The sequence below is a fragment of the Octopus sinensis genome, linkage group LG18, assembly GCF_006345805.1.
Source record: "Octopus sinensis linkage group LG18, ASM634580v1, whole genome shotgun sequence".
Classification (NCBI taxonomy): Eukaryota; Metazoa; Mollusca; class Cephalopoda; order Octopoda; family Octopodidae; genus Octopus; species Octopus sinensis.
In genome coordinates, this window is record NC_043014.1 from 27570535 (window position 1) to 27598378 (window position 27844).

The window sequence follows — 27844 nt, forward strand, 5'->3', positions numbered from 1 at the left end:
GTCTTAACAGCTGTATGAGTGGGTGATGATTTTAAACATTATTTTAACCAGTTTAATATTTTATATATCCTTTGAATGTGAAAAATATCATTTAAATTATTATCATTTTTTATTTTAATAAGTAAAAAACATTAATGTTTTAGTTAGAAATGAGAGAAGTCGAAGCTGCGGCTAATCGTCAAACAATAACTTTACATCGGAGAAGGATTTACGCTCAAATCAAGAAGATGGCTCCTGTTCAGCAAGGTTCCCTGGAAGTGCAACTTGCACAAGGACTTGCAGGCAATGAACCAGGGTCTCGAGATAAAACCTTTGCGACTCTACGTAAATTCGTCCGTTTGCAATTGCCACATTTGAAAGGTGAGTGAAAATTTCGAATATTAAGTGCTTACTTTCTAATTTCTGTTTTGGCTGTTTAGTTAGACACGTGCTCTAGCTGCCAACTTTGTTCATTAAGAAAAAGTTGAATTATTTTTTACTTTTCTTATTTTATTTCATTTAATCATGTAGTTTTACGGAATTGAAGATTGCCGATCTGCTTAGATATAAATTAATTATAAACAAAATCATTTTCTTTTTTCTTTTAGCCCGCAGGTCGACACGTGCAAACCGATGATCAGATGCGTGTGTGTCGTTGCTATGTTTTTCCAGATTACATTAACTATTGTTCTTTTTCTGTTTTAAAACAATATTGTGTATTTTGAGAACAATTTACTTGCTGTTTTTAGCATGTCGAACGACCATTTCCTGGGTTGGTCGCTTTGTTTTTGATACTCCAGAACAATATACGTTATAAAACGTATATTGTTGAAAACACTAACTAAACTTAGTCATGAACTTAGAAAGCCAAAGTTTAGTATATCGACACTGCTTATAATCACAATCCATACACACTTTTTTATGTTTCCAGACTTTGTTGTTACGCTTTACATCGCGTATTTTTCGGTAGATGGAAAGGTACATTATTTACATCTGATGGATATTTGTCCTCATCTTGTTTGTTGTTAACAATAATTTTCGAAATTATTATTATTACTGAAGTCTGGAATCGAACTCGGAATCTTGGAGTTAGTATCCCACGCTGTTAATTAAACACTACTGGTTCCTATATGCTATTCATATCTCTTCATCCCACAGGAGGAGGGGGTCTCCATTTTTCCATACATGATCAGCTACACCCGATTTATCAATATCTCCTCGTGTCACAGCTTTGCGATGTTATTTTGAGGGGGCGGCATGTTTCGCCTTTGTATATCCTACCACAGCTGCATGGGATGGAGTACACGCAGTCTTTGGTCATATTCTCTTCTATTGGGGGTTTTACTCAAAGGAGATATTTGCGAAGTATTGTATTACTCTTGAATACCGTCCTGATGTCATATGGATATCTTCCTGGTGGGGCCAGAGTATGACGGTGTCATCAACATATCGCAGCCATAGGGTTGGTTTTAGTGGTGTTGATCCCAAAGCCAAATTCTCAAAGTATTTCATGTATATATTGGCTATTATTGGTGATAATGGCGAACCCATAGCTAAACCTTCTCCTTGTCGATATATATCAGTGTCCATACTGAAGTAGGTAGTTTCTATACAGAAGATCAACATTTCCATCAGGTTTCTTATTGGTATACTAGTGTGTTCTTTTAGATGGGACTTTGGTGAACAGACTCACCATCTAGTTGGATTCAATGGGGGCATCCTTGATCAATTCTGTGAAGTGGGTGAAATTCTTCACGTACGATGTTGACTTTCCTGCTAATGGACTGGTTATATCCACAAGGAAGCGGCTCAGTGGATGACATAATTCCTCATCTCTTAAATATAGAACTGTATTTGGAAAGGGTTTTAAAATAATCATTTTTAACATTGACACGTGGACACAATTAGTCTTTTATGGGGTGGGGGATGCTCAGTTAGGTCAACTTCATTACTTGGATTGTATTTGAATCTATACCAAAAGGATTGAAGTTGATTCTGGAATATGAACTCAGGATGCACAAGGACTTAATTAAATACCATAACATTTAATTACAGCTTTAGGCTGTAATATTTGCAATTGCTGTTAATCTTGGATCAGCTGTGACCATCCTGCCTCTATTCCAGAAAGTCTATTTCTTATTGGTCTTGGGACCATGTAGAGATACCCTTGTGCCGAATAATAATGGTAGTAAGTACGGAACAAAATGCATCTTTTCTAAATAGTTGTGTGATCACTCTTTAAAATCAAGTCATGGTTATGAATAATGTTAAATTCTCAAATAGGACAAATTTATGAACTAGAAATTTTTTTATTTCCAACTTCACACCTTAATTGAGCCCAACATGGATATCCACCCTATTACTATCAAAAACATTTACCATTGTATTTCTGTCATCTCCAAATCTTTTCTTCACCCTCAGTTTTCAGAGTAAGTTCTCTACTATGTTGTGAAGCTACTATTCATATACATCATGCCAATTTGTTCACTAAAGTTGGCCCTGAAAATCATTCTGAAGCTGGATGTAAGGAATGCTTTTATTCTATCTGATGTTAGGTCCTTTTAGGCAATATGGTCAACAGATTTCATACCAATTTGTATATGATTCATATTTCTGTTCATCTGACCATTATCATGGCAATTATAAAAGTTCGATCAAATGTGTTGTACAGCAAGGAGATCCTTTGAGGTCCATTCGCTTTTTCACTTTCAATCAATGACATGGCAAAATCTGTGGGCAGAGAACTCAACATGCAGTACCTTGCTAACATGAACTTATGTAAACATCCTTTGCAGTGGATGACACGTTTTCTTATGATACTTGACCATGAACTTAATGAATAAAAGTGAGCTTCACCTTTTCAATCACATTAACAGAAACAGTATATTCTGTAACATCATGTCTCTTCACATCCCAGAAAGTTTGAACTGGTTTTTGCTGGTTGTCCTTATCCTTCCTTCACACTTTATCTCTTTTAATCAACTACAAAACATCTGTACCATGCATGACCAACAATTTTATACACCCCAGCCATTAAACCTGGCTACTCTGGTTAATGACTTCTTGTCTTCCAGAAAAATGAGTCCTCATCCCCAGGCAGAGTGTGTACAGTCAGCAGGGTTTTACACACAAGTCCATTAATGAGGAAAACTAGAAATTGTGGAATGATGATGTTAGTTTAGAGGAAAGCTATTGTCATTGATGCTGATAATACAAAAAGTTGAATATTCACAAATAGATGTCCAGAAGTTTGGTCAATTTGTAAGAGGCTTTTATTACATTTAAATGGTTGGTTTTCTTTTCATTGGTACAGAATACATTTAATTATTAAAATTATGTAGTTTGACCCATTAAGAAGTGATATGTAATGTCAAAAATATTGGAAACTCTAACACAACTATTTCACTTGTTTGCAGCCCAACAATAAAACTGTTTTACATGTATTCTAGATGCTTTCTACCATAATTTATACTTCAAGTAATGACATTTTTCTTTCCCAATTTCTAGAACCTTTAACGCAAGATGATTTTACAAAGATATGGAAAGGAATTCATTACCGTTTGTGGATGCAAGACAAACCTCTTATACAAGTAAGTAAAACACTACACTTATATACATTTAGTGGATCTAATTTTAGATTGAGATTCAGTTGAAGAAATTTAGAGTTACTGTCTCCACTGGTGATAAAACATTAAAAACTTACATTATATTATACCAATCATCATCATTGTTGTTAATTTACTTCATTGATGTAATAAAGTGGATCTACCACAATTCAAGAAAATGAGCACAGGTCAATTGAAAGAGTAATTAGAAAATAAAGGTACAGACAGGTACATGCTGAAGGGGTAAGTGTGCTAGAATATTTAGTCATCATTTAACATCTCTGTATATTTTTTCCCCCCTGCTGGTAGAAGTTGGACAGTTCATCTCTAACACTGCCTCATCATTTCTCCTTGGGGTTTCTTTACTCAGCTCTGTTATCCTTTATGCATGTTTCATGTTCAGCTTTCTCACACACTACAAGTGATTCCTGTTGGGCTGGGATTTTTTTCCCCCCTTACTTCACTTGTGCTCCTTCATTCATGCATACTGGTATTATGTGTCCACTACTGCATACTTCTTTAATTTTTGTTGCCATTCTTTGCACTCAATGCTCATGTTTCACTACGATTCAATATCACACTTGATTTGAATGGCTGTTGCATTTAGGTGAAAAATTGCAGTGAATTAGAAAAAGGTACACAAAGTAGATTTGGTACTAGTTAAGTCTTTAATACACTGAATGCAGACAATCTTCAGTAACCCCGCCACACTCATACACACACACTCTCATAATTTAGTTTATTTCTGGTATCCTTGAAAAGAGCTTACAAAATATAGGAATTCCAAATAGTCAAATGTTTTAAACTTTTTTAACAGAAAATTGCTTTTGTTGCATATTTTGTTTGATTATCATAGAAAGTAATTGATTTTTTTTTTTGTTTAAATGTTTTTTAGGAAAAACTTGTCAACGAAGTCTGTGAACTGCTTCCTCACTTTCCAACTGAAGAATATGCAATGATGTACATAAAAGCTTTCTTTGAGACAGAAGCTCGTGAGTGGAATGGAATAGACCAACAGAGACTGGATAAATTCATGATGGTTCGTACCAATTTCTGTAAAAATTTTAGAATCATTTTGATGCTGGGTGAAGGCATTTACTTCACAACCACATGGTTTTAAACAATTATCTTTTACCACAACCTTGTGGAGTGAAGTTTGGTAGACAGAAATATGGAAGCTGCGTAAGACCATTAGGTAAATGTATGTATGTGTGTATGCATTTGTGCATATGTATGAATAGGAAACTGAAATTGCATTGCGCAAAAAGTATTTTGTATTTTGGTTACCTTCTTTCATGTCCAGGCTTACTCCACCTGTTGTCCCTTGCGAGGGTATAAGACAAAGTACCTGTATCAACAATTGACTAAAATCTTTCAAATTTATGCTCCAGTATGGCTTTGGTCCAATCACTAAAAGGTGTCAAAGAATAAATAAAAGAGCTGGAGTCTATTTATCATTGGCAAATAAATCAAGGACTTTGTGCAAACAGCTCTCAATCTTGAAGGGATTTTTAAGTCTTTTTAATTCATAAGTATGGCTCCATAAAAATGCATTATGAAATGTTCTAGATGTATCTGACTGGAGTGTGACAGTAAAAGATAGCATACTAAACTAGAAATTCTGTCCCTTCCCCACATCTAAATTAAGACTGGTACTTATTCTATCTGTCTGTAAACAAACCAATACAGTTTCCATCTACCAGATTCATTCACAAGGCATTGGTTGACATAGGGCTATAGTAGAAGACACTTGTCCAAGGTGTCATACAGTGGGACTGGCCCGAGACCATGTGGTTGCCAAGTGTGTTTCTTAACTGCACAACCATGCCTGTGCCTATGTTGACAGTATTAAGTACCAGCTGTGTACTGCAGTTGGTTGATTCAGGTAGATGGAAACTGTATTGGTCTGTTCAAAATAATGTATAAATTTATGAAGCTGCTATTTACTTGTTATAATGTAGTTTTACAATTTGCATATACTTTAGCACATTATATATATATATATATATATATATATATATATATATATATATATATATATATATATATTGAATGTAAAACTGAGAGTCTGCTTTACTTTATAAATTTGTTAATGATTTTAGCACTTAATAAGCAGAGAAGATTTATTAGAAATGTAAATTGTGATATATGTTGATTTAAGGTTTTCATTTAAAAAGGTTTTAAAAGTATACTGGGAAAACTTCTTCACTCATCTAATAGAATTTATATGTTTCACTGTTTGTTCTAGGAATTGGATATTTTGAATATATACATTTGCATAAATTATGTGCATTGTGAATTAACAAGTTGATAATGTTGTTTTTAAAATAATTATTTAAGGGATATTGTGGATTGACAGGAACTGTTAATCTTAAATTGAATGACTTGCTGCGTTTATCTAATCCATTTGTGCTCTGAGTTCAATTCCTGCCAAGGTTCACTTTGCTCTCTTATAAATCAGTTACCTCTTTGAAACTTATTTACAAATGCTTGAAGTGTTGAGATAGCTAATTCTCTATAATCAAATTGTCATTGATTCATTTATGACATACTGTCACAGACAGACAATACATGTAGCAGAGATAACTGCTTGGAGGAGCTTAACTAATGTAGTATGGATTTGACTTGTACTTTGTTTACATTCATAAACAGCATGAAATTGAAACACTCAAGGCACTATAACTACCATTCATTATATATTAATGTAGTACTCTGCCTTTATCTGAGACTGTACTAATGCAACACACATAAGCATCTTGGATGACTCTCCAATAATATGACTTTATTAATTTGGCCTGGCTGTGGAGAAATTAACAGATGTTATTAAACAGAAATAAGATGCAAGCAAATGCCAAAAGTTGATCTTTAGTTGACTGTGCTGCTGTTTTCTGTGCAATTTGTGTAAGCAGTAAATAGTTAGACATATGGCATTTATTTTTTGAATGTTCAAGTTGTACTTTGCTATAATATTTCAGTACATAACTATTTTTCAATTCATCAACTACTCTTGCAGACTTTCTATTTTGACAATTTGTTATTATTATACTGTTTTGAGTTCTTTGATGATGGAACAATCAAAACTGTTTGAAACACTGGGATTTATCAAGTAAAAGAGACTAAATTGTTTTTAAAATGTTAACCATGTGAACTATGTAATAAAAATAATATGTTGATCTCTAACATTTAGCTGATGTCTTTTAAATATAAATTTTTGTATCTCTTTTCTAGCTTATCCGAGAGTTTGTAAATTCAACATTTGTGTTTCTGTCCAAGTCCGACTGGAAATTCGATCTCATAAAGCAATTGAATGTTATCATGGAAGAGAGTGTATTCAATGTAGGAAAGGCTATGCAACCTACCAGTCTACAGTTGCATCTAATTGATGTTTACTTTTTAGAGTTGAGGAAAGTTGTCAACGAACAGGTTGGTAATAGTTTTTTATTTTTTCTTTCTCCCTTCTTCATCTTCTGTGTGAGTGGATAAGTGCAGGCATGGCTGAAGATGGTTGAAGAGTTTGCTTCACAATCATGAGGACTTTGACTGTTATTGTAGGTAGGTGGCCATCTATGTCTCTCCTTTCTTTTTAGGGTTATATTAACCACCATCTTGTTTAAGGTGTGATTTGAAGGAGAATTGGCTGGTATTTCTAACAGGTCAGGTGACTGGAAGCTCCATTATTGGTTTGAGTAAAATTAGGTAATTGGAAATAGTATAGATCCCCATCAGATAGGCTGTAGCTATCAAAAGGCCAGATTTGTCATGTTGTCTACTTGAAGTTTATATTAAGGGTTTAATAGTCTGTGGAATATTCAGCCACCTTAGTTTATAATCATTGTTTGAACATCCCATTTTTTTATGCTTGATTTGCCTTAAATAAGTCAAGTACTCATATTGACCCGATGTTATCCATAGTACAAAGCATCATGAAATCTTCATAAACAGTACTTAGGAAGAGTGTGGTAGTATATATTTCATTGCTATGAGAAGCAGGAACAGTGACTAAATAGTGAGGGCAGTGTTCAAATTCTTGCTAAAAGCCTACAAACTGCAAGAAGAAGCCTCTGTAGTGTATCTATTCTTGGGTCCCTAAATAAAACGAATCTATAATTCTACAGGCTTCATAATCATCATTACATAATCATCTTAATGAGATGTCTATTTTATATTGAATTTTGTGAAACAGTGTTAGTGGTTTTACAACAGGTCAATCATTGGTTCTGTGCAGTTGTGGTGGCTAGAGTGATAGTGTCTGTGCAACTTGAGAAAGCATCAGTTTGTTCGACCAGAAGCTATGCTAGAAATTATTTGCTTAACATGTCATCTGGTTGGAAAACAAAACTTCTTAACCATGCAGCCATGCCTGTGCCCTTGGTGTAGTTAAGAAGTTTGCTACTGAGCCACATGGTTTCTGGTTTAGTTCCACTGCCTGGTACCTTGGGCAAGTGTCTTCTATAACCCTGGGCTGACCAAAGCCTTGTGAGTAGATTTGGTGGACAGAAACTGCAGGAAGCCCATTGTTTGTGTGTGCATGCACTGATTTTGATATTCTATGGTTGTCATTGACTGATGTTGCTGATACGACTGGTTGCTCTGTGCTTTTGAAAACCTCTAGAATAAAAAGTATTCTTTTTTTGAAAGCAGGTAAAGGTTGGCAATAGAAAGAGCATCCAACTATAAAAATTGAAAAGCCCATCGTGTATGTGTATTATATACTTGTGTGTGTGTCTCCTTGTTTTGACATAACATGATAGTTGTATTGTGATCATACAAGCAGTATCATTCATTTCCAATCTTCCTTGAAAACATATATGGACTGGGGGAAATATTACCTTAAATGGAAATAGGTGCGGGTTGGTAACAGGAAAGGCATCCAGCCATAGAGTATATGCCTCGAAATGAATTCTGTCTGAGTCATGCACATATGAGAAAGTAAATGTCAAAATAAAAGATGAGAGGTGTAATGATTCAGGATAGAGATGGCACTGATTTTCAAATCCTTTATATGTGAGTGGCTGAGTATTCCACAGACATGCCTGTCCTTAACCCTCTAGCAATCAAATTACTGTTGCATGTAATGTTTATTCACAGTTTTGAATTAATCTTGCATTCCTCTCTTAGCTTCAAGATTTCAACAATGTGATTGTTTATTTTTAGAATGATAGCATAGGGTAGGTGTGAGAGGTCATATCTGGTCAGTTTAAACATAAAACAGGTAGAATATTGGATATGGCCAGTTTAAAGGGTTGACAATTCTACTTAGTTCCATTCACCTAATTTTACTAACAAGCCATGGTTCAATTCAAGGTTATAATAAAAATACTTGCCCACAAGGCCATACAGTGATATTGAACTTGGGAGCTTATGATTGTGGAGCAAACCTCTTAACCATTTGATCATATTTGTATGTAATATAACTATTTTAGCATTTGTTGTTTGTACTATTTTAACAAAGTGTCTCTTGTTTCTGCAGCTCACCCCTGATACTGCTACCCATTTGTTTACTGCATTTGTAAATGTTTTTCCTGTTCTCAATAAGTAAGTTTTCCTCTTTTTCTTCTTTCCAAAAGAAAATTATAATACAATGGTTAATATTCATCTATTGTGAATATTAGATTCCATATCTAAAAGAGATCAGACAGTCTTAGATTTCAAGTTAAAAGGTTTTGCCTTATTTATATTATTGTTGTTGCTAAATAGCTGCTACCATGCACCTAGTAATATTATTTGTTAATCTGTCCTGAGAGGCAAAGGAAATCCTTTCCAGTTTAGAGACCTGGTATGAATGCTTACAACAGAGTGGACGGCAAAAGAAACCCAAAGACTAGGTAGTGGGTTTTAAGCCAGGCATTGACTGAAGTCAACAATGAGTTTTTCCCACAGGCTCATATATACAGTTTCCATTTACTATATTTCTCTTTATGGTTTTGATTGATATGAGGCCATGAGAGAAGACATTGTCCAATGTTTCAGTGTAGTGGGATTGAACCTGAAACAACATAGTTGCAATGCAAACATCTTGAGCATACAGTTACTTCTGTGTCCACAGAGCATAATGAATTTGGCGAGAACAGGAATACCATAGGAAGATTTTGTTGTGGACAGTAATGTTGTTGAGCAGCATGTCGGACCTTATTATGATTAAAAGTACTCCTGTTGTTAATATTCCCCTTTCTCCCCCCCCCACCTTATAATTGCACATATTTATATTTGGCTGCTATTTCTGCATTTGAAAACTTCATAGAGCCTCTATTATTGGACCATGGGTAATCATGTAGACAACATGTAATGTAAATTCCTCTTTTTAAACAAGAGGACTGCTTGACCAGTACAATAGCCTGCCTTGTCTTTTAAGCTGTAAGACCTTTACATTTCTGATTTTTGATGTCCCTTGCTTATAGAAGGTCATCACCACTGAGCGTTGATTGGCGATGGTGTTGCTGTATGGGAAAACATGTATTAGGTAGTGCCATTTGCAGCAACATTTTATGGTTGCACAGGCTTCTCTCTCAACGATGGATTGGTGTTTTTGTTTTTGAAAGGGACCTTCCTTGTGATAGTGTCCCTCCCAAGGCTGGGTCAGAAAACTGTTTTGATAGTAAGTGGTATTCCAGGTTGTGGAACGGCAAGAATGGCATTTACCAATGCAGTCTTTCGAGAAGAGATGTGATTGCTGTTTTTGTTCTTTTGGCAGTCCTGCTTTGTTGAAATTCTCTCTGGCACTTGTAAGTGGAATGGTGAGTCTGGAGCACTTAGGTATCCACTTTGCATAATATGCAAAAATGTCTATTATTTGATTTAGTTCTCTCAATGTTCTTGATTCTGGCATATCTAGTAGAGCTTGATACCTTTTAGGGTCAGATTTTATTGATGGATTTCCAATGTCCAAGGAAGCTGATTTACTTCAGAGAATTGACTCTCAATCTTATTGATTGTCATGTCAGATGTTTTGGATGTCTGGATAAATCTCCTGAGGCTATTGTCATGTTCTTGATGGTCTTTGCCAGCTATGGTGATGTCATTTAGATAGGCAAAGGTTTTTTGAAGATTGTTTCTTTTTATGAATTCATCCATGACATGCTGGTAAATTGCTGCAGCGTTGGTACAACCAAATGGGAGACATTTAAACTCATAGTCTCCCCCCTGCTTCAAATGCTCTCACTTTATAGTCTTTGGGTAGGAATTCCACCTGGTGATATGCAGCTGTCATATCTATGTTGCTGAAAATCTTATTTGCTGTTACTTCATTTAGATGATCATCGATCCAGTGGGTGGGGGTAGGCATCCAGTTGTGTGTAGATATTTATAGTGTTTGAGTAGTCGATCACCACTCTTGTCTTCCTTCCATTAGATGTTACAAAGCATTGAGCTCGCCAGGGACTATGGCTTTCCTGAATTATGTCCTCTGAAAGTAACCTGTTTATTTTGTGCTTAATAAACTCTGCATCTTGAAGTTATTGTAATTGGTCTAAGCTTAGAGGTCTTAATGTCAGGAAATAGTTCGTACATGGTGCATTTTAGGCTTGACATAGACATGCAGAATGACACAGGTTTGAACATACCCTTGAAGTCAATTGTTACTGCCAAGTGTTGACTGAAGATATTAATTTTGATGATGACCAGAGCTACAAGGTGGTCGGCCACTAGGAAATTAGCATTATATGCATTATTTCACAGTTGTAGTTTGCTGCTGAATTTGCCTTTAACTTCCAGTGTTGTGATGTTGGTCAAGTTGGCAGGTATGATCGTATTGTAATCCCCCAGACTTCAAGAAGATTCGCTTCTATAAATGTCCTGTCAGAATCCGTATCAAGAAGGGCTTGTGTATCATTGTCCTTAATTTTAATGGGTATCAGCCATCCTGTACTGTTTATTACTGCTAAAATGATGGATGATAAGGTTCCATCACTGTTTTATTCCAAGTTGCTCTTGGGCTCTGTGATAGCTGTTGTTTTAGGTAAGTTTTGTTTGTTTCTTGGTGGCTTTTTTGAGAGACAGACTTTCTCCCAGTGGCCTTTCTTCTGACACCCTTTGCAAGTGAAGTTTCTTGCTGATTTTTTTTTATGGATGTCTCCACCACACCAAAAGCCTGCTGATTTGGTAGCTGCAAGATGGGGGTGATTGATTGATACCAGCTGAGCCTTGCAATTGGTTGCGAATATCTTCAGTGGCCACCTCCATGGTTTGAGCAAGCTTATAGAGCGTTTCTAAGCTGTCATTTGATGACTCAAGAAGTCTTTGTCTGATTGATGGTGATTGAAGCCCAACCACAAAGGCATCACCAATTAGAATTTCTTGGTAATGGTCTGCCGTTAGGGCTTGGATTCTACACTTCTTGGCCAGCACCTGAAGGGTTGGCATAAATTCTTCTATAGGCTCGTTTTCTTTTGTTTTCAAGTTAGTAGCTTATGGTACATCATTATGTATGAACTTTGAGTCCAGGCGTTCTATTGCTGCCTAGAAGGTTTCAGCTTCTTCAACGATAAGGTAGGTCTTTGCTCTGCAGAGGACTAAAAGTACCTCCAGTTTAGATTCATTTGGAACTTCTGCTTTTGCAATGTAGATGTTTATTATCCGTTTCCAGTAAATATAATCTTCCTCAGTTGGGTTTTCTGGTAGGATCCTCTCAAACACTTTGGCATCCATTTAGAATGAAGTTTGAATAAAATTTATCATAAACCAGTTTAAAGAGGCTTTTATTCAAACTTAATTTCTGCTTGCTGTCTAATCCATTAATCATGGCTGTCCAATGATTAAGATGTGTTGTTTTATATTAAATAAAGACAGTATCCATCTATCAATATCATTCGACACTATGCCTCAATACAAAATAAGATATCTATATTTTTATCTATTATTTTACTATTGTAGAAAGGAATTAATGATAGGATATTACAATTTGTAACATGCATCTTATGCTTTGTTTCTTTTGTAGCCCTATTGTTGTGGCCAGCATCTTTAAATTACTCAATAAACTAATCTTTGATGAGGAATCTCCCGAGGATAAAAAGAATAGGAAAAGATATGTTTTAAATGGCTATGAAGAACGAGATGCAACAGATTTTGAAAATCCAGTGAAGCTCACAGTAAGTCATATTGCTTACTAAAAAATTTCAGTGTGCTCAGAGTAGCAGCATTCACAAACACACACACACAGAATTAGGGGGCTGTGAGTAATGTGGAATCTAACAAAGAGCAAAGATTGAAACATTTTTCATTGCAGTTAAAATTAGCATGCTCTCTGTTGGGTTGTGATTTGAAGGAATTTGGTTATTCTTAGCAGGGCTGGCAACTGTATAGAGCTTACCTCATTTGGCTCAAGATGATACTAGTAATAGTAGCATGTACATTTATGTTGAAAATATTCTTGACAGAATCAGTGGAACACTGGACAAAATGTCAAGTGTATTTAGTTAGATCTCTTTGTGTCTTAGGTTCAAGTGCACTGAGATTGATAAAATATAGAAATCGAAATCAAATTTAATGACGGCACCGCATGGCTGGCATCCGTGCTAGTGGAGCACTAAGAGCACCATCCAAGCGTGATCGTTGCCAGGGCCACTGACTGGCCCCCATGCGAGTGGCACATAAAAAACACCATTCGAGTGTGATCGTTACCAGCGTCGCCTTACTGGCACGTGAAAAACAACGTTCAAGCGAGGTCCGTTGCCAGTGCCGCTAGACTGGCTTCTGTGCAAGTGACACGTAAAAAACACCATTTGAGCCTGGCTGTTACCAGTACCGCCTGACTGGCCCTTGTGCTGGTGGCACATAAAAGCACCCACTACACTCTCAGAGTGGTTGGCATTAGGAAGGACATCCAACTGTAGAAACTCTGCCAGATCAGATTAGAGCCTGGTGCAGCCATCTGGCTTGCTAGTCCCCAGTCAAACCATCCAACCCATGCCAGCATGGAAGGTGGACATTAAACAATGATGGTGATGATATACAAATCAAGTACGGGGAGAAGTGGGGCAGTCATTATTTGGTTTTGTATCCTTCCACAAAATTTTTGGCTTATGATTGTGAATATTCTTTTTATTGGATGGAAGAATAGCAGAATCATTTGAGTGTTGGACAAAATGTGTTGTAATATTTGGTTGGAGGTCAGCTTTATTATTATTAATTTTCTATGCCAACCAGTGTACAATACTGTGCATTGACTTAGTGATTCTATCATCACTACTTCAGCAAATATGGTGCATTCTGTTTTGCTGAGGTCTAATACTACCAAATCTGTCCTGAAGTGTACCTGTACTTGCCTGACTAATACTGTCTTTCCTTGCAATGTAATTATTTCTAAATTGGATTTTCAGTGTTCCCTTTATTAAAATATGATCATAATAATTTATTGTCTAATTTATTTTCTAAAACAAACTAGTTTTGGTTCATAGATGTCTGTGAAGTTAGTGGAAGTCAGAGTTAGCTCCAAACTGCTTAACTTAATTATTCCCATTTAATGTTTGGTATTGTTTGTTTCAAGATCGATTTGGAAAAGTTTTCAACCATTCTCATGGATAGGGCCAGTAGTGAAAAAGGTACATTTAAACGACGGAAGCAGTTATATAATCTCATCAAGCGGTAAGAATACTTTTATAATACCTCCTTCACTCACCTTTTCTCTTTCTCTTACATAAATTAAATCTGGTGTTAGATCCCAACTCTGATCATTCTTGATTATAAATTAAGTAAAAGCAAAAAAAACTTTGCCTTTAAGTTGTATGAATGAGTGAATGCTGACACTAGTGTATTGGACAAGAAGTCATTGTTTTGTGTCTTAACCCTTTAGCGTTTAAACGGGCCATATTTTTCCTGTTTTATGTTCAACGCAGCCAGATTTGGCCTCTCTCACCTATCCTACAATGTCATTCTAAAAATAAACAATCAGTCATCAAACTCTTGAAGCTACAAGATAATATGAATAAATAAGCATTACATTCAAGAAAGTAATCTGAATGCTAAAGGGCTAATACCGCTACTGCATTGTATCATTGCCAAGTACATCAATCTATAACTAACTCATGTTGACTGTTACAGAGGTATCAATCAGCAGTGATGATGATAATAATGCTCGGTTCAATTCCTTCTACACCACAAATATACAAATGATGGAATCCTGTCCTCTGAAAAAATTATGTCTCTACTTAACATGTGAATCTAGAGCAGATCACTATCCCAATGGATTTTTGTCACTCAGAAAATTTTGTCTTATTATTCAGAAGTGTATACACAGAAGTCGTTTCATCTAATCTTCTGAACCATGGGTGAGATTTGGTCTTAACATGTAATCATTTGTTTTACTGGTTCACTGCAGTTGTGATAAAGGGAGTATCTGTAACTTGGTGCAGAATAAATACCATTTCAAAATCAAGAGTTGTAATGTGATGAGAAATGGATCCAATGCAACAATCGGAAATGTTCAGCTCAATGGTTGGATAAAGTTGAGCCACCAATACACAGTCCAAGAAGCAAAATTCATCAAAAGAAGCTGATGAAGTGTGTCTGGTCTGGCACAGGTGTGATCCATTATGATTTCATTAAACCTAGTTCATCGATCACAGCTGTAGTATAAATACTGCAGCCAACTGGAGCAAATAATGCAGAAACTTACAGAAAAAAAACAGCCTCGATTAGCCAACAGATCCACTCCTGTTTTATTGTAAGACAACGCCAGACCACACATCACAAAACAGGTGTTGGAGTTGGAAGTTCTCCATCATCCACCATACTCACCTGATCTTGCCCCCACTGACTACCACTTCTTTCAGAATTTGGATAACTTTTTGGTAGGAAAAAAATTTTATTACAATGATGCTTTAAAACAGGCCTTCCAAGAGTTTATTGACTCTAGATTGCCAGGCTTTTACAGTTCCGGGCTGGATAAGCTACCACTGAAATGGCAAAAGTGTATTGACAATATGGGTGCATACTTTGATGAATAAAACTATTCCTTGTATTTATAAAACATTGGCAAACTTTCTTGTCTTTTCTAAAAATTTCACACTTGACGACCTAATAGTTTTACTTCGAGTTCAAATCAATACTTGTGGTCATGAAGACAAATCAAAAATTAAATTCACTCTTGTTTCTGTAATTTCTTAAAACAAAAGCAGGAATTGAACAATTACATCATTTTTTTTTACATATTCTTCTTGCTTTTCAATGCACTTCTTCAGGGTCCACAAGCTTGCTTATTCCATGGGAGAAACTTTTTGGCTGGTTGTGCAGCCATTTATGCATAGTTTCTTCTGCTTCTTTTGGCAAATTGACAACCTTGTAAAGAATGTTCAAGTGATCCAAAGAGGTGATAGCCAGAAGGAGTGAGGTCTGGACTGTATGCACCTCATTGATGATCACTCATAAGTTCACCAAAGCCATCTCTCAAACTTGTTGAATTTTCACATCATTGGTGGAAGTTGAAAGGCATCTTGCTCCTTCTTTGAGCTTCATGGCTGTCTGGCCATTTTTAAACTTCTCCATCGACTCCTACATGCTTCTATGTGGTAGAGTGCTGTCCCTCTTTTGTACTGAAAACCTGCAATGAATTTCTGCCTCTGACACATCTTCAAACCAAGATCAGATGACTGATATCTGTTCTTTGGTGAAAACTGGAAGAACCCCAGTCAAACCTTGGTTGCATAACCACCAGAGCACCACCTTTTAGCATACAAATGCTGAAGGCAGTGTGACCAACCTAAAGACAGTTTTGGCAAAAGTGCAAATAATTTTTGACTTCTATTATTTATTTATAATTATAATTCAGAGTAATTTTAAAACATCACTGAAATACCATTTTCATTTTGCAGAATAAAAGATTTAGAACATACAAAGCCTTCTTCCAAAAGTGTGAAGAAAAGTAAATGTAAACATAAAAAAGGCAATATTGAGGAAGTGAATATTGAAGAGGCAGCTCAAAGATATTTGGAGTTTAATGAGAAACTGCAAAAAGAAATTCCATCACAGAAGCAATGTAAGAGTAAGTGTGAGATTCAGTTATTTTGTTTATTATCTATTATCCTGTTTTTTCACAGCTGGACTTACAGCTTAAGTAATGCATATCACTTTCATCCTTCCATTTATCTACTCAACCATTTGTCTTTCTATCCAGTCTCCCATCCTTCTTACCCAAATATCTATTGTCTATGTATGTCAATTCTTCTAAATGTCTTCCACTTAAAATATATTTCAGATATAGTTGAGATTACACCAGAAATTTTATTGTGAATATGTAGAAGTGTTTGTGTCTACTTGTTTGAATTTGAATCCTTATTTATTAAATGTTTAACATTCAGGATAAAGCCCTCATAGGATACATAGAACATTGCAATTGTAGTATAAGACATCATCAAAGAAAAGTTATGCACATTATTGGATTTTGAAATGAACTTGTGCATATAAAACAAGTACAAGGAAATATACATAAATTTTGAAATCATAAAATGAAATGAATGTGCACACAAATTACACTTCCTCTTTTATCATTATAGTGATTCAGAAAACTTGTTAACAAAGGTGGGATATCCTGCTGATAGTGTTAAGTATTATACTGTTAATGAGTTAGATGGTGAGAAAATGTCTCTTAACTATATTGCTAACAACTGGAGTGTGTATGTACACTTTATAGCTTGAGCAGCTCAAAGTATCATTTCGAAATATCTTCTATAGTTTTATAATTTTAAAACGATACTTCTACTTGCAATAAATTTTGATGGTGATGATGATGTATGTGTTTCCTACTAACTTCTCTCTTTCTGTCTCATCTATTCTTCTCAATCTCTCCAACCACCCTCTTGCTGTATCCTTTCCACTCTCTAACTTCCCAGTTTCTATTACAGAACTTGAAATACTACAGTACAAGAAGAAACGAGCCCAGGAAAAATGTAATGGAGAGCGAAAGAAGGAAAAAGACAGAGTGGCAGATGAGGAAGAGGAGGAGAAAGATGTTGAGAATGCCGAGGAGGGGGAAGAAGAGGATGGAGATAGTACAGAGGAGGAAGAAGAAGAGGATGGAGAGAGTACAGAGGAGGGAGAAGAAGATGGAGAAAGTATGGAAGAAGATAATGAGGACATGGGCTGTGAGTTTATACGTTTTGAAGCTGAAGAAGATGATGATGATGATTTTGATACTGAAGAAGAGGAGGAGGGGGAAGATATGTGGGCTTTTGAAGAAGAAGAAGAGGAGGAGGGGGAGGGAGAAGATGTGTGGGATGTTGAAGAAGAATGTACAAGTGATGAAGAAGAGGATGGAGAAAATGTGTATGATAATGATGATGAAGAAGATGAGGAAGAATTTGATGATGAGTCATTGGGTCTTGGAAAAGATCAAATGATAGACAGTGATAAATTAGATTCTGTTTATACAAATAGAGAACCAGATGATAGTGATGACAATGATTATGATGATGAAAATGAGGAAGAGGATGGTCATGATGATGGCTTGGAATTTGATGCTGAAGAGGCATTCCTGAAAATGGAGGAGGAGGAGAGTGAAGAGGAAAGTAATAGCATAGATGGCAATGAAGAAAGAGGCGATGAAGTTGGTTGTTATATTGTAGATGTTCAAACATGCAACAACAACAGTGGTAGTGAAGAGGTTAAGAACTCCCAACAACAGCCGCTTGAATCCCAGGCTGGCCCATCACAGAAGCCTAAGAAACATACTGACAGTAGTGCTGATGGTAAACCCTCATCAGGTAAATGTAAGCGAAAAAATGAAGAGCTGGATGATGACATGATAGAAAAAAAGATGAAGATGATGATAGAGATGATGAGCAAAAAGTTAACAGCAGACAAGAAAAAGAAAAAGCGAAAGAAGGTAAAAACACCCTCTGACAGCAATACATCTAAAATCACTGATAATTCGTCTCAGTCAAACTCTAGTTGGTTTGCCTTGGTGGATTTTGAAAAAGATGATGAGAAAAGAGAGGACATCTGTGGTTCAGTTGACCAGACAGTTAGGAAAGAGAAGGTGAGAAAGAAAAAGAAGAAGCAAAATGGAGAGGCGACAATAGCAAATAAAAAGGTTAGTTGTTTTAATTAGTTTGTGTGTCTGTTTCTTTGCATGAAAATTTATCTCTGCTCATCTCTTTTGAGGTTTGATCTACCTATCTATATTGAAGTCTTCACTCATTTCTGTCTCTGTTGAGGTCAGTTTCCATTTAGGCTTTATGTGTGTATATATTCATGAAACTAAGATTCCAAAATTTACAAATCCTGATTCACTGGATAGACTAACACCCTAGAGTTCCAGTGAAGATCTGGCCTATATTAGAGAGTGAACAGGCACATTGGCACTTTGTTATCTGCATTTTGTAGTGGTGATAGTTGAAGCTTGTGTGCCATCATTTCTACATCTGCTTTAGTCATACTGTTATGGATTGGTCGTCTTTTTGTGGCAGTATTCTAAAGCTGATTGTACTTTAGAATACAGGCATTTCTAAATGGTTAAGATGCTTGGTTCAACAACCATGAGGCCTTGTTCAGTCCTGTAGCATAATACCTTGCACAAGTTCCTTCTTTTATAGCTTTGTGTTGACCCAAGCTTGATGGGTGAAATTTATGAGACAGAAACTGAAGGCTCATCAGTGGTTTATACCTGTAAATCAAAAACCTTAGCATTGTCATACAGCATAAGGTTAGTCATCCTGAGAATTACAAATGTGTGAACAATACTTAATCCTTTACAATATAGTGCAGTATATAAGTTGTTCTGTCGATCACACAGTTGAAATAATGTCGAAATCATTGAATCTTATATATGTTTAAACATTGCCAAATTAGACTGGAGCCTGGTGCAGCCTTCTGGCTTCCCAGAACCCCGGTCGAACCGTCCAACCCATGCTAGCATGGAGAACGGACGTTAAACGACGATGATGATGATGATGATGAAGAGTGTACATAATTTTGATTTTAGCTATTTAGATGAATTGCAGTTTGTGTGTGTGTGTGTATATATATGTATGTATATATGCACACACACATATCATTTCATTTGTTTATAAACCAGGATAAAAAGAACAAGAGGAATAAGAAGGCAAAGCAACACAATATAAATTCAAAACAGACATTTCCATTACCAACTGGACTGAAGACTTCTCCAGATCTGCATGTTGTTTATGACCAGCTGAAAGATACTGTCAATACCAAGCAGATGCGACAGACTGGAGTTGCAGATAAAAAGATAAAACACAAGCTAAATCGTTATTTTGATATGGTTGCTAAAAGTAATCTATTAAATGAGGTGTCATCTACTGCTGTTAATAATAATGAGGACAATAAGAAAGAACCTGTTCTTTTAAATGATAATGAGAACAACAAAAAAGGACCTGATAATAAGAGCAATAAAAATAATAAGAAGAAGCACAATAACAATATTGGTAATGGTAGCAGCAATACTAAGGTTAAAAGTGTGAAACCTGCCAAAGCAGGTCAACCACTACAACTGGCAGAAAACTTTAAAAACTTTTGTGAATCACCACCAGCATTTTTCCAGAATGCTGTTTCAAAGGTTAAAATGTCTGCAACTAGAAAAAAAAATGTAAGTCTTACTATTTCTTTTTCCTACATTTTGCACTGATCTTTTTGGTATTTTAACTACTGTATTTATTTGTGCATAATCTGCATTTGTTTTCTTGAAAAAATGGTGGTATGTTTTCTACAGTGTTGTTTTCCAGCTTCGTCTCACTTTCAGTTATTTTTTTTGTCATTTAGTATTCATAACCTTCTAATGTTTCTATACAGAAATGACTGTAAATCTGACTGGACACTATAATACTAAAGAAAAGTCAGTGTGTGCTATACTTGTGTTATCACTAAATTTTAGGAGTCAGTGTACATAAAAAATTTTTGCCTTGCACAAAATTTTCCCTGTGACAAATGTATGTGTGCACTAATGTACTGTTTTTTTTCTTCTCTTTGGTACTCTGGTTGCAAACCAGGTGTACATATACACATACAGAGTTTTGAAGGGACAGTGCACATGAAACTTTTTCCTAATTCCTTCTTATTTTTTTAAATTCTGTATTTTACATATGCACACAAGTGGACAGGTTTGATTCCTAACAGGTCATACTATCATACCAGTCTTTCTCATTGGGGTGTGTGTATGTATATATATATATATATATATATATATATATATAGTCGTTTGTATGGTTAACAGCATGTCATCATTTTGATGACATGTTTGTTTATTCTTAAAAAGTTTTGGGAGATTCCAATGCAAATATGTAAATGCTGTTGTGTTCATCACAGGAGATCAGCTTCTTTACAATGAATACATGTTCATAACACACTTGATTCATTAGTACAAGGGATTCTGTCTGGGATGCTAGTGTTTTGACATGTTGTATCCTGTCAGCTAAATGTACATGGACCATTGAATCTAACAAGAACTGATGGCCTTGTATATAATTTGAGTACAAACTGTTTACTGATCCATGCTGATATCTGCCAACCAATAAAAAAAATGTCATTTGCATGGTGAACATGTTCTGAATTTGTGTTTATACAAGAGTGTGCATAATTTTGATTTTAGCTATTTAGATGAATTGCAGTTGTCAAGTAGTGGGGAAACATTCCCCACTGCTTAGCAGTGTTGGTTTCTTTGCATCCCTGTAACTTAGTGGTTTGGTCAAAGAGACTGATAGAATAAGTACCATACATAAAAATAAGTACTAGGGTCAATTTGTTTGACTAAATTCGTCAAGGTGGTGCCCTAGCATAGCCACAGTCCAAAGACTGAAACAAGTAACAATTAATGTTTCTATTTCTACTATATAGATTTTTTTTTTTATTAGAGCAAAGAAACAGGCCTGAAAGGACTGGGTGTGGAGAACTATATCAGGTAGCTAGAATGGAATCTAGGAGACAGGTATATGTAGTTAGTAGGAGAAACAGAAAGTTTGCCATTGTTCAGAGGCTTGGGGTGTTTCACATTGTGAGACTGTTGGAGAAAATCATGGTGTTGTAGGGAAGAAGTGTTTTTGCACAGATGATTGTACACTTTGGAGTAAATGATTCTACAAAGAAAGAGGCCTGGAAGTGCCACTATAAAAGGTGCTATGCATGGGAAAAGGAGAATCTGCCTGAGGTGGACCCAACCGAGGGACTGGCTTCCTGAATTGACAGTAGCTTAGTAGATAAAGCAATTAAGGATAGAGAGAGAGGGAAAGCCCCTGGCCCATCAAGAGTCACCACTGAGATGCTTAAAATATCTGGAGTGGGATATGGTCTAGTCACCCATTTAGTTAATCAGGTTATCCTTGAGGGAATCATTCCCAACTGGTGTAGCAGCATTGTAGTTACCTGCTACAAAGGTAAAAGTGATGCCTTAGAAATAATTACAGAGGTATCAAATTGCATGGCTGTGTGATTAAGAAACTTGCTTCCCAAACATGTGGTCTCAGGTTCAGTCCTACTGCACAGCACTTTAGGCAAATCTTTTCTACTATAATCTTGGGCTGACCAAAGCCTTGTGAGCAATGGTAAATTGAAACTGAAAGAAGCCCATTGTGTGTATCTTTGTCTTGATATCATGTGATGGTTGTAAATGAGTATTGCCCTCATACAAGTGATGTTCATTTTCTGTCTGAAAAACTCTATCTGTCCAAAGGGAAATATTACCTTGCTTGGAAACAGATAAGGTTGGCAGCAGGAAGTGCATCAACTCTAGAAATCCTGTCTGTGCAACCATGGAAAAGTGGGCATTGAATGATGATGAATGAATGAAATGACTGGAATGCTTTTGGTGGTAGGTTTACTGAATCAGATTTGACCTAGGGCTAAACTGTTTGATAGACTGTTCAGATCCATACAAATCAGTAATATCTGTTGCTCTCTTACACCAGTAAAGGAGAAGGAGGGCTCCTGCCAGACATCTACACTTTCTGGATCTATTATTAAAAGCTGTTTTTGATGTCAAACTTTGACATAATAGGAAAACTCAGTGTTGTATACTTGAAGTAATCAATCAAATAAATGAAAGGAGGTCAGATACACAGCAGAAAGGGTGCACATGAAAATGGAAAGGAATTAACAGAGTAGATGATTCTCTAGAAGTAATAGGTAGTTCCAGTTATGTAAGTGATTTAATTAGTGCTGGAGATGCTTGTAGTAAAAAATAATTGTAGCTAAAGTAAGAGCTGGAAACGTTTCAAAATGCTTGCTGATTACTCTGGCAATAAAGTGTTTCTCCATCTTGCAAAACTCAAATTATAAGAATATGTGTATGAGATTCAGCTGAAAAGTTCATAGGCTGACTGAGATACTCTCATTGAAAATGACCAAATGCAATTTATTTTTCAATGTAGTCCTCCTTGCAGTCCACACACTTCTTCCATCGGTGTTGCAGTGCTTGGACTCTACTCGTGAAGCAGCTTTCATCCTGTTGGTTAAAAAAGTCATCAACAGCAGATATGCTGTCATCATCACTGTGATACTGGTTCCTAGCCAGGTGTTTTATCCTGTTGAGGAACAGATGATAATCAGATGGGGCTAAATCAGGAGAATAGGGAGGATGATCAACCAGTTCGAAGAGTCACACACAGCAGGCAGTATTGCTCTAATAAAAGAAGGCCCATTTCATCACTTTTTTATGGGTGTTTAGTTTTGATAGTCTTTTGTAACTACCTCAGCAAGTTGGTATTGTAGTCTCTTTTGATGTTGTGGTCCTTTTGAAGATAGTCAACACAATTACCAAAAACTGAGGCTATCATCTTCCCAACAGATGAAAAAACCTTGGCCTTTTTTGGAGCAGGTAAGGAGAGATGTTTTCACTGCATGAATTGTCTCTTTGTCTCTGGCTCAAAGTGATGATGTGCCTGGTGTGCTTTTGGTTTGGTGTCAGAGAGACATGCCACCCACCAAGCAGAAAATTTCATTGTGCAGAATATTCTCATCTCTCTCAAGAAATATGCTAATAGCATTGGCTCTTTGGTTTTGTTGACCACAAGGCAACTGACAATAAACCAATGTTTTCTTTGGTGGTGGCAGTTGTAGGAAATCCAGACCTTGGGTTATCTTCAAGGCTCACTGTTCCTCTCCTAAATTCATCTGTCCATTTTTGCACATTTGATAAAGATAGAGCATCATCTAATGTAACAACCATGTCAGCATGAATGTCCTTATTGGTTTAGCCCTTTTACTGTGAGTACTTGGTAACACCACAATGTGAAATTTTATCCATTTTGAAGAGAAGTTGATGCTAGTTACTTTTGAAGTCTGAATAGTCAGATGTCAGTTTACCTGGAAATAATGTGGTTATTAATAAGAAAACATGAAACTAATGCATGCAAGATGTGTAGTGATGTTGGGGTGCACACACATACAGTGTATGTATTTGCTGTGCTACATGAATCAGACAGATTTTGTTTAGGTAGATTTTCTATGGCCAGGTGTTCGTCCTGTTTCCAAGCTAGGTAATGTTACTCCATGAATGACTGAAAAGGAACAAAATTGTTTTGGGGATTTCATTTGCAGTTATCTTGTGTACATGCATACATTCACACATATATAAATATATAACAGGCTTCTTTCTGTCAGATCCACTCACAAGGCTTTGGTTAGCCCAGACACTTGCCCAAGCTGCCATGTAGTGGAACTGAACCTGAGGCCACATAGTTGAAAAGCAAGCTTTTTAAACTACACAGAATGATTCCTCTCTGTTAGGAGTGCTATTGCTTGCATGGGTCAGATAGAATTTATTGAGGCAGATTTTTCATAGCCAAATCAACTCTCACCTGTTTCCTAACTAGGAAGATTTCCTCATGGCCAGACATGTTTTCACAAGATTGGAAATGCAGGACACTATTTGTTTGATAGTGACACTCATTTGCAATCATTATGCAATGTCAAGGCAAGGATGCACGCATACACATGATAGGCTTCTATCAGTTCCTATCTACCAAATCCACTCCCAAGGCTTTAGAAGACACTTGCCCAAGATGCCTTGCAATGCGACAGGACATGAAACTACTTGATTGTGAAGTGAACTTAATTGTACAACTCTGCCTTCACCTAATACAATAAAAAAAAAAGCAAGGTGGTGTCTCCTCGGTTTTTGATTATATTTTCAGTATGATCAAGTCATACATACTGTTAAATGAGTAATAGGTACTATGATTCCAAAAGAGAACATAGGTTATGAACTTTGGCTTAGCTCTGAAAACAGTTACTTATTATGAACCAGTCTGTCATTTGTTTTGTCTTTAGTTAGAACGTTTAGCTATGTACAACTGTGTAACTTTTGAAAGTATGCAGTTTGACTAAGTTTTATATAAATACATATTAGTTTTTATTTTATGTGTTATAGAAGCCCCAAATTATCTCAACAGATCTAAGTGATGCTGGTTTACAAGACAGAAAGTCAGTCAGTTTTGACATGAATCAAAACAAAGGTTGGTGCTTTCAGATTTTTTTTTGAAAATTACTAAGCAGAATCAACCTCATTCGTCTTTATCTTTTTTGTTTTCAATGATGAGATAGGTTAAATGAGGTTTATTGGGGCAGATTTTCTATAAGTAGAGCCTCTTCCTGTTGCCAACCTTCTTCAATTGTCAAAAGCAACTGAAGTGGGGGACTTTTTGTTTACTGGAAAATTTGAACAGTGTCACTGTTTTTGCAAAGATGGTATTTATGAAATTTATTTAAAGGCGGCGAGCTGGCAGAAACGTTAGCACGCCGGATGAAATGCTTTGCAGTGTTTCCTCTGCCACTACGTTCTGAGTTCAAATTCCGCCGAGGTCGACTTTGCCTTTCATCCTTTCGGGGTCGATTAAATAAGTGCCAGTTACGCACTGGGGTCGATATAATCGACTTAATCCGTTTGTCTGTCCTTGTTTGTCCTCTCTGTGTTTAGCCCCTTGTGGGTAGTAAAGAAATAGGTATTTATGAAATCACAGATCAACATACGTACACACACATGTACATGTACAATTTGAATTGTACAGCATGCAACCTGTATTTAGAATTTTGTATGAATCTTTATACATTGAAGAAGACAAACTGTATATTACAAAGTTTCCTTTTCCTTGTTAATCAAAAAGTGCTACTCTTACAAGATAATGTCCAAGTCATTTAGGAGGTTATATTTAGTGTCATAGGTTATGGCACTAAATATGGAAGTTTTACCTCGTTCTCTTTAACCTTCTGACTAACATCTTTTCAGGTCCATTACAACATGAACCTGAAAACAATTTATTAATTGTGAAGAGGTTCAAAATGGTATTGAGTGTTTCTTCACTTTGAAACCTGAAGAGTTTTATGCTCAGTCGATTAGCAATTTGTGAAACAGATGGGATTATATTATCAATAATGAAGAGGAATATTATCTTGATAAAATATATAAATTAAGACCAAAGAAGCTCTTTCATATATACATATATGTGATCATGTGACCAACTAGGCCATCAGATGTTGCTACACATTGCTGGTCACAATGCACTTTGCGTTGTTTTAGCCTTCAGTGACGCCACCCTCTGGCTAAGTGAGCAGGCCAACAGAAGAAAGAATGAAAGTTGTGGTGAAAGAGTACAGCAGGGATCACCACCACCCCATGCCGGAGTCTTGTGGAGCTTTAGGTGTTTTCTCTCAGTAAACACTCACAACTCCTGATCTGGGAATCGAAACTGCGAGTCTGCTGCCCTAACCACTGGGCCATTGTGCCTCCACATATATATATTGAAATGTGACAGTACTTTCTTTCCAACCTGATATAGATAAGGCTGATTGTAACAATTCTTGTGATATTAGTTTGGCAAACATTTACTTTGAAATTTTCGTTTTTCATTGATTTCAGCATTTCTGCCAGAGACCCCAATTAGCTCTGAAACACCTTTCAACTCCCAAAAGAAGCCAAAAACAGGTATTTTGAAACCTTCTCTATCACCAATTCTTGTTGCTAAGAAGAAAAAGGGAATTACGAAGCGACAAAAAGCAGCAGATTTCTTTTGATTTTTTTGTACAGCATACAACCTGTATTTAGAACTTTGAATGAATTTTTATACATTGAAGAAGAGAAACTGTATATTACAAAGTTTCCTTCTCCTTGTTAATCAAAAAGTGCTGCACAACAAATATGAACATTGCTCTGTTGGACAGAATTTCCATTAAAATTTTATCCAAACGTCTATTTACAACTCCAATATTATATATATATTTTATATATATTTCAAATCTGGGTTACTGTTATAACCAACCACTGACATTTCAGTAAACTAATGCCATTTTAGGAGGGATAAAGGCAGATATTCCATTGACAACACATCTCACTTCTTTACTGTTTTCTTTTGTTTTTGATGTCCTAGAGAATAAGAAATGATTGAACTAGGTGTATTGCTGGTTTTAATGATTTTCTCTCCCCACCCTCCTCAATGAACATTTGTTATTTTCCTGAATATTTTTGTGATTCTGTCCATTTGTTTGTCTAATCATCACTCTAAGTGAGCAGAGTCAGTTTAAAAAGCTCACTCCTGCAACAGCTATTAATACATTGTGCCACTGAGGGAGTCACATGATTCAACATCTCTACATAACAGTAGGTTCCATTACAATTTCGTAGTTGATTAACCCTCTCAGATCAGGGCTCCTGAGCAAAAAAGAAATAAATTGTTGCATATACAGCTCAAGAGTGATGATTACAGACAAACTAATGGACAGAATCACAAAAATATTCAGGAAAATAACAATAGGCCTTTCTCTCAACTACCATAATTGTTCAGCTGAAATGATACTTTCCTCATCACTTTCACCAGTTTGATTGTCCAAATGACTCTTATTGCCTGCGTAAGGGTAAACTCTGTCTGAAGAAAAAATATTGTCAATATCATAATCAGCTGCAAAGAGTCTAGGCCTAGCTCGTTTACGAGATGAAATTTTGGGTTCATAACATGCTCATTTCATTGCAAAATCTCTCATTTTCTTTATTGAAAACAAGTAAACATCATCTATGGGGTGCATCATTAACAATAAGTCATAAAGACTCTTGACAATAAAGCTGCAACATGATAGGTTGTCTAATTTTAGTAATTTGTCTTCTTTTTCTATATGTTGTTCATTACCACTTTAACAGGAATCGGGCTGGTAGAGATTGTTTATGCTATTCCTGGTATACCAAGAACACATCACAATAGGGTTAAATATGGGATAGGTGGGGGCAATAGCCAAAGAAAAAAAACCGTTATGTGGTTATTCAACCTAACAGAAAATAACAACCATACACGTTATTACACGTTATTCTCTTTGAAATAAAAGAAGTCACATTGGAT

At 36.1% G+C, this 27844-nt stretch overlaps 1 protein-coding gene across 4 annotated transcripts; it reads left to right on the forward strand.

Annotated features, from left to right (window-relative positions):
- The first annotated feature begins 134 nt into the window (after positions 1-134).
- Positions 135-27596, forward strand: LOC115221441 (ribosomal RNA processing protein 1 homolog B). 4 transcript variants are annotated; one of them, XM_036510824.1, is made up of 13 exons: positions 135-360; positions 3487-3569; positions 4480-4623; positions 6813-7007; positions 9055-9119; positions 12517-12667; positions 14065-14162; positions 16388-16557; positions 17417-17754; positions 17794-18603; positions 19588-20118; positions 24892-24976; positions 26377-27596. In XM_036510824.1, exons 1-13 carry the CDS (start codon positions 150-152, stop codon positions 26529-26531), a joined length of 3036 nt encoding a protein of 1011 aa, XP_036366717.1. In that variant the 5' UTR covers positions 135-149; the 3' UTR covers positions 26532-27596. The 4 variants fall into 4 exon arrangements, with proteins under 4 accessions (XP_036366717.1, XP_036366719.1, XP_029647484.1 ...); XM_036510826.1 differs by having other exon boundaries at positions 17417-17522; positions 18048-18603; XM_029791624.2 differs by having other exon boundaries at positions 17417-18603.
- The last annotated feature ends 248 nt before the right edge of the window (positions 27597-27844 follow it).